The sequence below is a fragment of the Mus caroli genome, chromosome 12 (assembly GCF_900094665.2).
Source record: "Mus caroli chromosome 12, CAROLI_EIJ_v1.1, whole genome shotgun sequence".
Taxonomy (NCBI): domain Eukaryota; kingdom Metazoa; phylum Chordata; class Mammalia; order Rodentia; family Muridae; genus Mus; species Mus caroli.
In genome coordinates this window covers 13,211,968-13,226,271 of record NC_034581.1, presented here as the reverse complement: position 1 = coordinate 13,226,271, position 14,304 = coordinate 13,211,968, and the positions used below count along the sequence as shown (strand labels likewise).

Genomic DNA, 14,304 nt, shown 5'->3' with positions numbered 1-14,304 from the left:
TCAGTGGTTTTACCATTTGAATGGTTCTGTTCTACTTCACACAAATATACATCAATGGGTCCTTTGGTGCTCCTAATATGTACTGTGATAGAATCCTAGCAAGGGACACAGAAACTGTCAAGGTGAGCACCAGCATCCACTAATCGCAGCTTTTCAGTTAACTTAAATTCTTGCAGTTTCCTTTCTACCATGCATTTGAGAAAAGCATGCTTTCAACTGTCACTACATTTTAAACCACTGGCCAATTCACAGTTAAGACCTCTGCTTAATCACGTGAGTAGCAACAGTCTTGGAGCTACCACACGGATAGCTGAGTTCTTTCTCCAAAGCTCCAAAGTCCTCCAAAGAAGTTCTTCTCCTCTGGTGCTGGGAGCTCTGGAGTACCAACTGTATTATACAATAAGGTGTTTGGGCTTCCAAACCAGTACAGAGGTATTGAGGTCACAGGAAGGCTAGTCTTTGTCCAGTCAAAAGATGTAAGAGGAAAAGATGAAATCAAAATAAGCCTCGTGTAATCTGAACCGTCACACACAAAGGAACTACATTAAATGAATCTTATCCTTTTGCCTTGGTCTTATTAACCCAGGAGCAAATTCCAATGGGTTTCTCCTAAGAAATTAAGAATGTGGTTGTTTGTGTTTAGAGGTTAACTGCGTAAGGGCATTTTTTTTCAGTTGTGATTCCTTGTCTTTCCCATTGGGAGCTGGCCTGGCTCTCCTCCAGTCCACCATTTCCACATCCACGTGGAGAGGCCAGTCTAGACATCACTGTCACTCCAGCTCCTTTCTGCTCTGGGATCCCATCCAAGCGAGCTGGGTGTGATTTGCTTCTTAGAGAGCTCTAAGCCTCTTATGTCCTTCCTGGTACCAGACAGGTGAGACAGACTTTTGTACTTGGCGGCTAGAGTGTCGGGGCAGGTCTGGTTTAAATGGAAACCATTCATCATTAAATAATGCAAGGAAATAATGTTGCTCCCAACTGTTAGTCAGTGGAAAGGACTTCAAAGTCCACCAGCCACTAAATCATTCTGTAAAGGGGATTCCTGGGGAACTAAGAGGTGGCTCACAGTTCAGAGTGTGTACCCCTCTCAGGGATCCGATTTGGATCCTAGCACCCATATCAGGATGGTCACAACTATCTGTAACTCCAGTTCCAGGGGAGCCAATGCAAAGGTCTCCCTGGGCATTTGCACTGAGGTGCACATACCCACACACATACATGTAAGATTTCAAAAACATTTAAAAAGGAGATGGAGGAGATGGTGCCTATCGGGCCACGTTGTTCCTGTCACAACTACTTAACTCTGCCACGGTAGCATAAAAGCATATGGGTGATATCTAAACAGACCCTTAAGGCCTTGCTCCAACACTACTTACATGAATGAGGAGGAAGCCAGATGAGTTGAAGGCCACTGTGCCAGCCCTATACAAGGCCCACAGTCCCCACTAGAGCCTTCTGTAGTCAGAGTATACTGACCCAGCACACTGCTGAGAACTGCCAGCCTGGAGGACGGACCTCAATCACAGAGTTCTAATGGGACCAAAAGAGGCTCTGAGTGAGCTCAAAGGCTCAGAGCGATTTAGCAATTACAGTCAAGCAGCTCAGAGTACTGGGAAACCAAACCCCATTAATTCCTGTAGAATGGATTAGCCATGCCCCAAAGAAAAGAGGTGCTTCAAGATTAGTGGCTATTTAATTTAAAGGGTTTCAGCATCTGTGGAATAACTCATCCTCAATATGTTATTGGGATTGTTGTCTAAATCCAAATCAAACTAAGGAACGTCACCAAGTCACAATCTGAATGTGGCTGAGGGAAAAGCCAGTACTCCTTCATGACTAATGATCCACTGTCAGGTAACAGGATCTCACTTGGACAGTGTTCTGCTGGGGACAACAGAAAGGAAGGTGGTGTGAATATTCCTCACTACCTCGATGATGAAGAGCTGGGTACGAGCAGCTGGGGGACACCGGGCTGTTAGAACTCCATGGTCTGTGCTAAGAAGGGTCACCGGCTTTGGTTTTGACCCTATTCTCACCAAGTGACCTTCTGGTGACAATCACACTCAACGCAAACTTCCCTGGAGCAGCTAGCAGCAGCCGACACAAGGCTGATCTCAGGAAGGCTGTACATCTGTGACTCAGTGTTCCAGCTCATTCCTAGTCTTCGGCGAGCTCACCAGTGCTCTGGCTGGGCCAGCTATTACAAAGCTCTGGCTGGACCAGCTATTACTTTTGGAATTTGAAGCCCAAGGCCAATAGTGTGATTGCTCCTACAGCCCGACAGCAGCAACATGGCTGAGAGCACCTGCAAGCCACCCAGTCCTACACTGGTCTTGGTGGTCACTGTGTGCACTCCTGCCTCTCTGGGCTGGCCCTCCCATCTCCAAGGTTTCAGGGATTACCTCACTCACAGTTAAGGTGTAGAGCTTGACAAGCACATGGTAACAAGTGACGCGGTGGTCACTTCTGTGGCAGCCAACCCACCTCATCCCTTTTTAAACCCTCCCTGCAGTGCAGCGCTACCTACTTCTCTGGGAGCTGGAACATCCAGTCTGGTTTCCTCTGGAGCCTTCACTGCAATGACAATCTGTTCATGGAAAGCTTGAATGCCGTGAATATCCTGATAGGTTACATACGCTAGTGTGAAACCTGGTCAAGGATCTGACAAGATGGGCAGATCACCAACCACCACCCCCCAACACCATCCTTCGTTTTTTTGTTTTGTTTTGTTAGGCAAAGTCTCACTGTTTAGCACTGGCTGGCCTGTGCTACATAGACCAGTCTACATTGAACTTAGAGACCTGCCTTTCTCTGCCTCCTGAGTGCTGCGAATGAAGGCGTGCACCACTACACACACACATCACTATCTCTTACATGAATGCAGGTATAAGAATAGCTTAGCTTTTATGGAATACAACCTTACAATGAAGGGAAACAGACAAAAAAAAGCTTCACAATAATTATTTCAAAAAGAATTCTTAAGATTTTATGGTGTTTTATATATTTGTAATCCAAAGAACTTCTTTAAACCAAATATTGATTACAGCAATTTCTGGAGAAAAACATTAATAAAGCCTGAATCCTGAACATAAATACCACTCACGAAGGTGGATATCCCCTCGTCCTTGGGGTGGGGTAGATATCCCCTCGTCCTTGGGGTGGGGTAGACATCCCCTCGTCCTTGGGGGTGGGGTAGATATCCCCTCGTCCTTGGGGTGGGGTAGAGGTTACAAATCCCCAGTGGATGCCCAAAGCCACCGACTAACAGCAAACCGTACATAAACTGTGCATACAGTACCACAGTAAGGTTAAATTTATAACCAGGCACAGCTAGAAATCAATAATCAGAGTATAATTACAACATACAGCAGACTGCAAGTTATTTAAAAACAAGTTACTTGTAGAATTTGTCCTTAATATTTTTAGATGATAGCTGATTATGGGCAGCAGAGATTACAGAAAGCAGAGCCACAGATAAGGGGAATCCACTATGATCAAATCCCCACCTACAGGCATTTGGTGTAAACTCTCACTCACTGTTAGTTAGCTCTATGAGAGCTTGAGAAGTAAACATTCACGGTTTGGGTGAGCATCCTCCAGAAGGCAGGGAAACCACGCCTGCAAACAGGAAGAGCTCCCAGGAAGCTCTCAGTGCCGCCATGCAGCAGCCGACATTTCCTTTTAAGAACACTGACTGACCACTGCCTTTCAGCTGCTCCTGTGTTGGCAGATACAGCTGTGACTTGGTGCAGTTGCTCTGCCTTCCTTTCTTTTAGACTACAGACTCTCTGGCTGGCTGCGGCACTGCAAGCCTTGGCTCAGGTTTTCTAAGACCTGTCCTGTGGTAATAGGATTTCACTGCCATGGAGGGAGGGGGGGGGGAGGTGGAATTCAGGGCCAACTCAGACTTACTGACACTCACAGAGGACACTGAAAGTCACAGAGACCAGGACAGCCTGGGGGCCTGGGAGAGGCAGGTGTAGAGAGCCAGCCTCTTCTGGTTCCTGCTCCACGAAGCTTCTACATAGAGTGGTGAGTACAGACACTAATTTGGGCACAGTGTATTCTGTTTCAGAAATGAACTACCTCACAAATTAGGAAAAACCTGATTTTCACAAAAGCTGACAAACATCAGGACAAAGACTACAATTAAAAAACAAAACCACAAATACCCCCTTAACGTAAGTAGCAAAGGCAAGCCGGGCTTGTCACCAGCAACTGCTGTCACGCAGACTTGACCAGGTGCACAAAGAAGCTTCAGCTAACAAGATTGTGGAGAACTGAGGCTACAGCACCAAACTTACTGACTCTAACTTTTAAGGGCCTCATTTTATATCCTGAATATGTACATTAAATCACTAAGCTCTCCCTAATACACTATCTACTCTGGAGGCAGAGACACTTAAAAAGGTACTGATGGAAGGATATCTTTCATTTTCCTTGTCATCTGTTAACTCCAACAGTTGCTGAGCACAATCTTTAATNAACTCGTCCAAGGCGTCTTCCATGGCCGACAGGTCGGAGAGCTCTGCTTGCAGCTTCTTCTGCTGGGGTGCGGCCCCAAAGTTGTTCAGGTCAGATCCTCTACAGAAGGAGACAAACACAGGGTCAGCAGCTGCCAGCAGGGGAGCAGGGCTCTCCGTGGTGGTAGAGCTGGCCAAGTGAGAGGGCCTGCTAGAACTCTATGTCTGCACTCCCTTTTACCATCTGTGTGGGGTTTGCCCTTCTTTTCTTGGGACAGGGTTTCTCTAAGTAGCCTCGGCTGGCCAGAAATTTACAGAGCCACCTGCCCCTGCCTCCCAATTGCTGGGGTTTAAATGACCGACACGGTACCCTCACGGAGTGCATGCCCATCAGAGTTGCCTGTGCTTTGTCCTAAAGCAGTGTCCCTGACAAACCCTTTCCTCTAACGTTTTGTTTACTCGTGTGATGATCTTTGGATTTTACACCTGCCTGTGGTACCCCTAATGTACCCGAATGCTGGAATTCTTTTTCCTAAGTATATAGCTTTTTTTCTACACACCCACACAAACCCACACTCACACAACTCTGTCCATGTCTTGTCTTTAGGCTATTTCTCCACGAGGTCCTTCCAATCATGTCAACTCATTAGCACTGCCTTTTGTACATTGTCTGTTTTCACCCTTAGGGTGGTGTTGCCCACCAGCAACACAATCGCCAGTGTACCTGCTGAGATTGCAGATGCCTGCTCCTCCCCATTAACACCCAATCGCAACCCAGGGGCTGGGTTCTGACTGTGAACTATGCTACTCTGTGAGAATCATGTCTTCAGCAGTTAACTAAAGAAATACATTTGAAAATCCCCTCTATTCTCTTTTCTCTCTGTGCCTGCACCCTTTCTCTTTCTCTTCCCCTTCCCCTCTCCCCATAGTGACTTCCCTGGCCTCAATCCTTAGGGCCAGTGAACTCTCTTGAGAGCAGCTTCCCAATAAACCTGCCTTTAATATATTCTCAAAAAACCTCAACCCTCTACTACCAGATGTTTCACTGTTAGGATCTTCAAAGGGGAAATTTACCAATTAAGCACTTTTTCCCCACCATGAGAAAGATATTCTGTATCTAATGTTCCTATTTAGACCTAAGTCGTCTTAAGTACACTGTGAGACAAGAAGACAACCTTAAGGAATCAATTTTGGCCTAAGAAGAGTCATAAAAACTTCATTTTCTATTCCCAAACACTGCTGCAGTTGGACAGAACTGCCACTCACTTAAAGAGAAGGGGAAGGGAAGGGATAACGGGCATCAACTCACATCCACCGAATGTGGTTCTTAGATTTCTTTTCCACCAGTTCGATGCCATCCAAGACATTGGTGATGTCATACACTCGCCTCTTCCGAACACCCAGTTTTGTGGCAACCTTGTTTAAGTCAAGAATGCCCCCAGGGGCAGATCTGACAAGATCCATAAACTTCCGAGTTAAGTACACCAGGGACACATCAAACCNGGGCCTCTTCACTTTCAGAGCTTCTGTGAATGAGGACAGAGAACCATGTGAACCAACATTTCTCAGCCATCTTGGTCAGCCGCTTCTTCCCTCAGGATCAGACCAGACAGAGATTAACCGCCCCACCCCACCCCCACCGCTGCACACCAATCCATCACTGCTCGTTTCTATGGAAACATTTCTCTAGCTGGATGAAAAGCAATTTGGCCTCAGCTGGTCTAAGCAAACGTGTCAGGTTTTAATAAAAGTCAGTGTGAGTTTCCACTAATACTCATTTTTACAAGTCTTTTATCTCATGTCAAAATAGAAATCTCTGTAACCATCTCCACACCACTCAGGAACAGGGTCAGAAATGGTTTCAGAATGAAATGCCTTCATTTCATACATGTAATCAATTTGACAGCAAAATATATAGTTTGTACCCATTCTTCTTTGGGGCATGTTGAGGCAAGAACCTGACTCACTGATGCCAAGCAAGTGCCTTACCACTGAGCAACAGCCTCAGCTCATAAGTACAGTTCTTAAAAAAAAAAAATCTTTTTTTAAGATTTTTTTAAGGTCGATTTCTGAGTTCGAGGCCAGCCTGGTCTACAAAGTGAGTTCCAGGACAACCAGGGCTACACAGAGAAACCCTGTCTTGAAAAAAAACAAAAAAACCAACCCCCCCAAAAAAACCAAAAAAACTTTCCTTAATTTTAAAAAAGTTACTTATTTTATGTGTATGAGTGTTTTGCCTGCAACGTGTGCATTGTGTGTGTGTGTCTAGTGCCTACAGAAGTCAGAAAAAGGCATAGGGTCCCATGGAACTAGAGTTGCAGGTGGTTGTGAGTCACTGTGTAGGTGCTGGGAACCAAACTGGGTCCTCTGGAAGAGGAACAAATGTTCTTAACTACTGAGCCATCTCTACAGGCCCATGCACAGAGTTTTTAAAAGCAAGAGTGAGTAGGAAGGTAACATTTTATAATATGCTCTTTTAATACTGTGAACATAAAGATCATGAGCAAATGCATTTCATTCATTCATTCATTCATTCATTCTTCTTCTTCTTTCAAGACAGAGTTTCTCTGTGTAGCCCTGGATGTCCTGAAATTCCACTGTTAAGCCAGGCTGGCCTTGAACTCAGAGATCTATCTGCCTCTGTCTCCCAAGTTTTAGAATTAAAGGCTTGCACACCATGCCTGGCTAGCCTTTATTCTTAATGGCTGTACATTTAACTGCAGGGAGTATCTGGTGAACTAGCCCAGTCCTTGAGTACATAAACTCAAACGATGCTCACAGACAAGCCAGGTCTCACTGTTCTCATGTTATACTCACTCACTTTACTGGGCATGCTTTAGTCTTATTAGCTCAGGTTACAAGCACATTCTGAGGATGCCAGCCATTTTATAAAGAACAAATCTAACTGAACATCTCTAACAAGGGCTGCTGCGAGGACTGTTCTCTAACCAAGAGAACTGCATGGGCCTGATAAGGACCTCTGCTATAGACACAGTGTGCTGAGTAATACTCACAGTTACTCGAGAACATGAAATGCAATCTTTGCCGGAGTGGAGAATTGGGGATGCTCCTAAGGTTAGGAGGATGAAGAGGGGTGTCCACCATTCCAAGGAGGGGCAAAGTAGTACCTGAGCACTGAGTGCACACTGGGGTCCAGACTAGAGGTGGGAGAGGTAGCAGAACCGACTAAGCTTTGGAGTTGGAGCTGGCAGACAGAGGCTGCAGTGTACACACGCAGGATGAAGACTCTAGCTCCAGAGCCACACACACAGGACCAAACACTGACTCTAAGCAAGCTGCTTAACCTCTCTGAGCTTGGCCTATCAGTTATGATGGATGACAATCCACAGCTGTGCTTTCAAGTGTGCTCATCCACGCACAGGTGTGGGACAGTTCAAAGATACATCTCAAAGGTTAAGCTGACTCAACTTGCTGACCAGCCACAGGGGAGATGGTGGCAGATGCCCAGGGAAACAAAAGAGGGTTCCCGAGATACATACCTGGGCATCTCGAGCAAAACACCTGCTCAGAAGGACCTAAGGAGAAGAAATCGAGGGAGGGGCCATCTATGATGAAGGCTCACCCAACACCCTAAACATGAACCCGTACATGAGAGAGCACGGCCAGGAGTAGAGGAACCGCAGGGAACTCTGCGGTAGGACGCTTTGCTGACATGTTTAGTGCTGCCACTGCGCTAAGGGGGCAAAGACACCGGTTCCTCCCACCCTGCCTCGGTTTCAGCCATCACAGCAAGGTATCCTTTGATGCCATGTTACTTCTGTTCTCATGACCCCGTGTACAAGCAAAACCAACCAAGTTAACCACGTGATGCCCAAACCAGAAAACCCAAACTCACTTAGGAATCAACTTACTTCTCATGGACACATACTGTACATTTTCTTCTAGATTAATCCTTATTTTTGATGGCTGGAAAAAAGAAAATGTAAGAATTAACTCAGCATTTTATAAATAGCAACGCGAATAAATTTCGTTCTGTGGTAGTTTTTTTTAAGGCCTTTCCTCCCCCAATCTTGAAGTAATGAGGGAGTGAGAGAGTCTTTCCAAACTACACTTGGTCTGTGATGCCCTCCATGGATCCCTAGGCTGCATACATTTCTGTGTAAATACAGGAAGATTGGAGGGAGACGGGATACTTAAGTGGGAAACAACTCCCAGCAGACACTCCTATATCAGCTGCGGCAGGTGCTGGGGAGAAGACATCGAGGGAAGGTTAGGACACGGCCCTGAGTCTTGGAAGGCTTAGAGATGTGGAAGTTGTGGCGCACCAGCTGAGGCTCACCCCTGGCTACTTAAGTGGCTCCAAAAATTTGCTCACCAACTCTCAGTCAGCCATGCACTCCCATTAATAAACAATCAGAAGCCTTAAAACAATTAACAGGAAGCAGTACATGCTATAGATAGAGAAATAAGAATAGTGTTGGATTACCGAGACACCAGGCAAAGGGCAGCAGCCCCAGTGCTGGTCCTCCCATGCTGCTGGGCGTTTGGAGGCCACTGAAGCTGCATCAACTGCAATGGCGATTTGCAATACATTTAGGAGTTGTTTTGCTCCCTGCATAGGTACACACTATGGCCATGTGGGAGTGGTCCAGCTTTGTAGCTAGAAAATGATCAACCACATCAAGGCTATGCTGAAGTGTTTATGTTTTAAGCAGTGGAGACTCACCAAAGACTTCTGAAGAAGACCACGACATAATCTCATTCATGGTCTATAAATGTGGTCAAGTGGGACAGCTAACTGTCTAAAGGGTCAGGGGTGGGGCAGCTGGTGGCCAGGGGGACAACAGAGAGGCTGCTCACACCAGAGTTACAGAACCTTTGCAGACGATTCCTGTCACCTCTGACAAGAACATCTGGTAGCAGGTTAACTTGACATCCTGCCGCAAAGCCAGTTTCGGCCAGTCTAGGACTGAAATGACCGTGTGACATGTTGGACGTGCAACCCTGAAGCTGGATGCTCCTGCCACAGGCAGGGACTAGCTCTCAACACTGCTGGCATCCAACAACACAACTCTGAAGCAGTCCTGTGAAAGTCAACCAGAGGCAAGTGTGATCAGCTGGCATTGCTATTTTTACATGGAACTCTTCTCCCAACACACTCTGGGCTAACTGCCTAAGCAAGGCTTTTCTTCTTCCATTTATCTATTCTGCGTCTATGTGCAATGGTGTACATGCTGGGGTCAGAGGTCAACCTATGGAGTCAGTTCTCTCCGTCCACCATATGGTTCCTGGGCATTGAATTCAGATTGTAAGGCTTGGCAGCAAGTACCACAACCTACTGTGCTATCTGGCTGGCCTGCTAGGCTTTTTTTGAGAAAGGTCTCATACAGCTCAGACTAGCCTCAAACTCAACTCTGAATTTCTGATCCTCCTGTCTCCATCTCTTGAGTGCCGGGATTGCGGGCATATGCCTCAACACCCATTTATTTAGTCCTGGGGACTAAACCTGGGGTTCTGTGCTAAGTAAACACTCTCAACTTAGCATACACTACTGCCTCATAGCAAGGTTCCCGAATTGAGAAACAAGCCCAACCTCTCACACTGATGTGAACAGTGTGTTAACAAGTATCCTGAAGTGTTAATAGGCTCATAGCTGCCTGCTGCAGGAGCTCCTATTTAACCTAGAGCAAGAGGGCCAAGCTCTGCACAAAGACTGCTTATTGGCTGCCCATTTGCTTTAGGGGGCATCTCCTCTGCTTACAGTTTGGTATAAGGACAGCACTCCAATGAGACTTGAGCCCATGCCCTGCAACAAATGCAGATGCATTATACACCGCATGGACTGACATAGGAAACAGGTTCCAAAGCCATCATTCATTGTCTTCTCCGTGTCTAAAATCCTTCCTTCTCTTTCTGAGATGGTTTCTTGCTATAATGTCCTGGCTATTCTAGAACTCTCGATGTAGCTGGTTTTAAATGTGTCACCCTCCTGTTTCAGCCTCTGAGTGCTGGGACCACATAAGTGTGCTCACCATGCTTGGCTAACACTCTCACTGTGAAGCTGCAAAGCCATTTTGCTGACACATGAAAGGACAGAAGACTATCCACGTGCCCCCTCCCGCAGCCCCAGTGGACACCATTAGAGACCTCAGAACTTTCAGAGAATACTCAGCAGTGACCCTGGTGAGTGAGCTGCACATTTGACAAGCTTCAACCCACTTTCTTACTGCTCCAATTCTCACATCTTGAAACTTCTGTGTCTACATCTGGGAACACAGACTGGAATAACACCATCCCCCGGCCCCATCCCTTGTATCTACAGCTTTAGAATCTTCTGTTTGGAGGGTTGGGGTAACGATGCGGACAGGATCTCACTGTACAATCCAGGCTGGCCTGGGACTTGCTATAGAGCCTAGGTAGGCCTTTCACTCACCATCCTTCTGTCTCTGCCTCCCAAGGACTGGCATTACAGAACTGGGCCACCACACCTGGCTAGAAGCTTTAAAGGTGGAGAGAAAAATAAAAAGTGACTTTTAGAGACTAATGTCCTAGGCACTGCCTCCTAAGTAGTTACTGCTCTAGAGAGCAGTATGCTCATAGATGCATAGGTTTCTCTGTATTAGCTCCCTGTGTGGGAGCAAGACTCCTTCAGGAGCTCACTGATCATGAATCTCTCTAAGGTGACTGCATTCATGTCACCACCCAGATCTTCCTGATCATCTAATGTGCAAACCAAGTTCACCTCCATCCAGGATTGTCTTCTCCCTGCTCCCCAAAGCCAAGAGCAGGTTTAAGCCATTTAACTTATCCTGGCAACAACACTTAGCAAGCTATGTAACTGCTCTGTACATGGCTTATTAATTCTTTGCATTTGCTAGTCAATTAAAAAAAAATACTACTGACATGTTACGTCACTATTTTACAGGCAAGAAAATAGAGTCACTATTTTATTAACTTCTTGCTTAATCCTTTGTCCATGGCCAGATCTTCACTACAGTATCAAACAGACCCACAGAGGACTGAGCAGTCAAGTACAGAATTGCTCTGGGACACACAGAGTCTGACTAACAGTCTTGAGGTAAAGAGGGGCTAAAGACACTTGTCTTAAGACAAGTTGCCCATGAATCTGGACTTCAGACATCTCGACAAACATCAATATGGAAATGAGGCCTAGGATGGAGCATGCAACCCCAGAAAGATCGTTTAGAAAAGGCAAACATGGAGCCAGATTATGCTGCGAGGACTGGACTTTGTCCTGGGAGCACTAAGGAACCACTAATTCCTTTGGCCAAATGAAGATAGAAACACACCTTCAAGAGACCATACGTTAAGGATGAAGCACACAGACGGTGAGTGAGAGGCAGTAATAGTGGCAGGAAACCGGTCGAGATGGCATTATAGCACGGAATAGCTACTGATGTGAATGACTTCAGTGACCTGGGGGTGGGAGGGGGGGGCATGTGTCTGGAGGCGATTCTGAAACAGAGGAAAAGGTAACAGCCATGTCCAGAGTGCTGGCTTGGGTACAACGATAGGCAGAACACCATTAAGGTGGGATTCAAGAAAGAGATTGCTTTCTTAAGGCGGGGGTAAGGTGGGGTGGGGTGGGGTGGGGTCTGTGAACCTGGCTTTGGATGTCAGAGTTTGAAATCTGCAGCTCAGCAGTTATAAACGCTCGCTGTTCTTCCAGAGGGCTCAGTTCATCCATGTGCCAGTTCATAACCGCTTGTTATGAGCTCCAGGTGATCTAACACTGGTTTCGGGCCTCCATGGGCACCAGTACACACGTGGCATACACGAAGACATTTTCTTTTGTAAGTTTTAGATCTAAGAAGGGACATCTAACATACAGTTGGAGAGCTCTAGGAAAGATGTACAGGTTTAGGAGTTACCTCGAGGCAACTAAAAACACCAGATTGGATAAGAAATCTAAGACTTTAGAGGATGTTATCTTCTGATAACCAAAAGTGAAGCGGTTTTCATTTAGAGCGTCTATCAAATCCTAAAAAACAAAACAAAACAAAAAAAAACCTACCATGATCACAGGCCACAAGTTAGCAGTAGTGAGCGGTCACCTACATGAACAAACTGTAGAGAATTCTGGATGACACCCACATGTCTGAAAAGGAAGGCGAAGGGGACAAGGGGACCCACCTTGGCTGTCAAAAACACAACAAAGAGCTCTCAGCCAAAAGTGAGTGGTTAGTTATGACAGAAGATAGGGTGTGAAACTAATACTGTAATTGACAAAACCATCAGTGATCTACCAATCTTATTTACAACAATCTTACCAAGTGCTTAGGACTAGAGTCCCCAGCACAGTGCTGGGTGGTAATGCAAGATCAGGTGGAAACTGAGCAGAAATTATTTAAAAAAAAAAAAAAAAGAGAGAGAGAGAAAGAAGTTAGGGAAAGGCTGTCACTTGCAGTCATTCTGAGGGTCTTCCCAGTTTCCTCATTACCTAGCCACAAGGCCAGACATCTCTGTACACACATCTCTGGGTCAGTTCTGACAAACTCTAAGAATAACAATCTCAAGGTTGCTCCAAGGAGTCAGACAAGACAATGCTCATGAACTATCTGGCACAGGACCCGCCAGAATGGCTTGGATACAGCTTGCCTTGCTGAGAAAACAGCGATCAGGAGAGACGGACAAAGGACGAATCCAGCAGGGACCCTGAGAAAGGTGGGAAGCACTGAACGGAGGGAACTTTCTCATTCTTTCATTTCCCCTGTCAGACAGCAAAGATGGACAGGCAAGATCGCTCAGTTGGTTAAGGCACTTGCCACCGAGCTTTACAAACTCTACTAGAGTTCCATCCGGCGAACCACAAGGGTGGAAGCATGGAACAGACTGCCCCAAGTTGCTTTCTAAACTCTACACGTGCCCCGTGGAATCCACGCGCTCGCGGCCCCCACCCCACCCCAAAGTAAGTAAATCCAATAGAAACATTTAAAAAGCAAAGGGCGGTTCAAGAATTGGGAGTTGCAGGGAGAGCCCCGGGGCACCAAGCGACTCTGTGCAGAGGGCCCGATGCAAGGAGCGCGTCCCACAGCACTTGACCTCCCGTGGCCCGGGTCCCCGCTCACCAGTAGGTTTTCCACGTTGATGGGGTCCCGGCAACGCCGGCGCACCGTTTCCTGCGCCGGGTCCACCAGCAGGCTGGGCAGTCTCCGCGCCGTCCGCTGCTGACTCATGCTGTCCCGCGCCCCTCGCGCCCCACGCGCCCTCCCGCCTTCCCCGGAGGCTCGGCGCGCGCGTTCCCGGCCCCTTCAGCGCCGCCCGCTCCACCCACGGAGCACTGCGGCTCCACCCACGAAGCGCCGCGGCTCCACCCACGAAGCGCCGCGGTCCCACTCGCGCAGCGATGAGCCCAGGCGCAGAGGGGATCAGGGTAGGCGCGGAGGGGACCAGGGTGACCGCGGAGGCGCTCAGGTTCCCTAGCCGGCCATCTTTCCGCATGCGCAGTGCGCCCGCGTTTGCACATGCGCAGCGCCGTCCGTGAGATCTCCCGCGCACACAGGTCCTCACCCGCTGCCGACGCCCGGGTGTTCCGGAGGATGGATCCTTGGAGAGGATGGCGGGGGGTGTGGTGGGATGGGTTGGGGGAAGAAAAGAGGTGGAGCAGGGATTCCGGGGGATCGGAGCGGGCGCACTCTAGTCCCGACCGGCGGACTGCAGGTTCTGAGTGCCACGGGCGATGATGGTGGGGCTCCCATCACGCATCTAATGGTGCTTAGCACATGCTCATAAAACAAGCCATCTTGGAGGGACCAGAAGGCACAAGCTTCAAAGCCAAGCTCCACAGAGGCCCAGGCAGGGAGATCACGTGTTTGAATTCGAAGTCAGCTAAAGTTCGTAGTGAGAGTAGAATTTGTCC

General features: G+C 47.5%; 1 protein-coding gene across 1 annotated transcript in view; it reads right to left on the bottom strand.

The window, feature by feature from the left end:
• E2f6 (E2F transcription factor 6) overlaps positions 1-13,887 on the bottom strand; it is a 34,198-nt gene extending 20,311 nt beyond the window's left edge. Inside the window, exons 1-6 of the mRNA XM_021179548.2 lie at positions 13,514-13,887; positions 8,336-8,390; positions 5,773-5,989; positions 4,429-4,584; positions 2,528-2,642; positions 1-95 (exon numbers count right to left, since the gene is read on the bottom strand). Of these exons, the coding sequence (XP_021035207.1) occupies positions 1-95; positions 2,528-2,642; positions 4,429-4,584; positions 5,773-5,989; positions 8,336-8,390; positions 13,514-13,621 (746 nt within the window). The 5' untranslated portion in view covers positions 13,622-13,887. The remainder of the gene's footprint in view (positions 96-2,527; positions 2,643-4,428; positions 4,585-5,772; positions 5,990-8,335; positions 8,391-13,513) is intronic.
• Between the last annotated feature and the right edge of the window lie 417 nt (positions 13,888-14,304).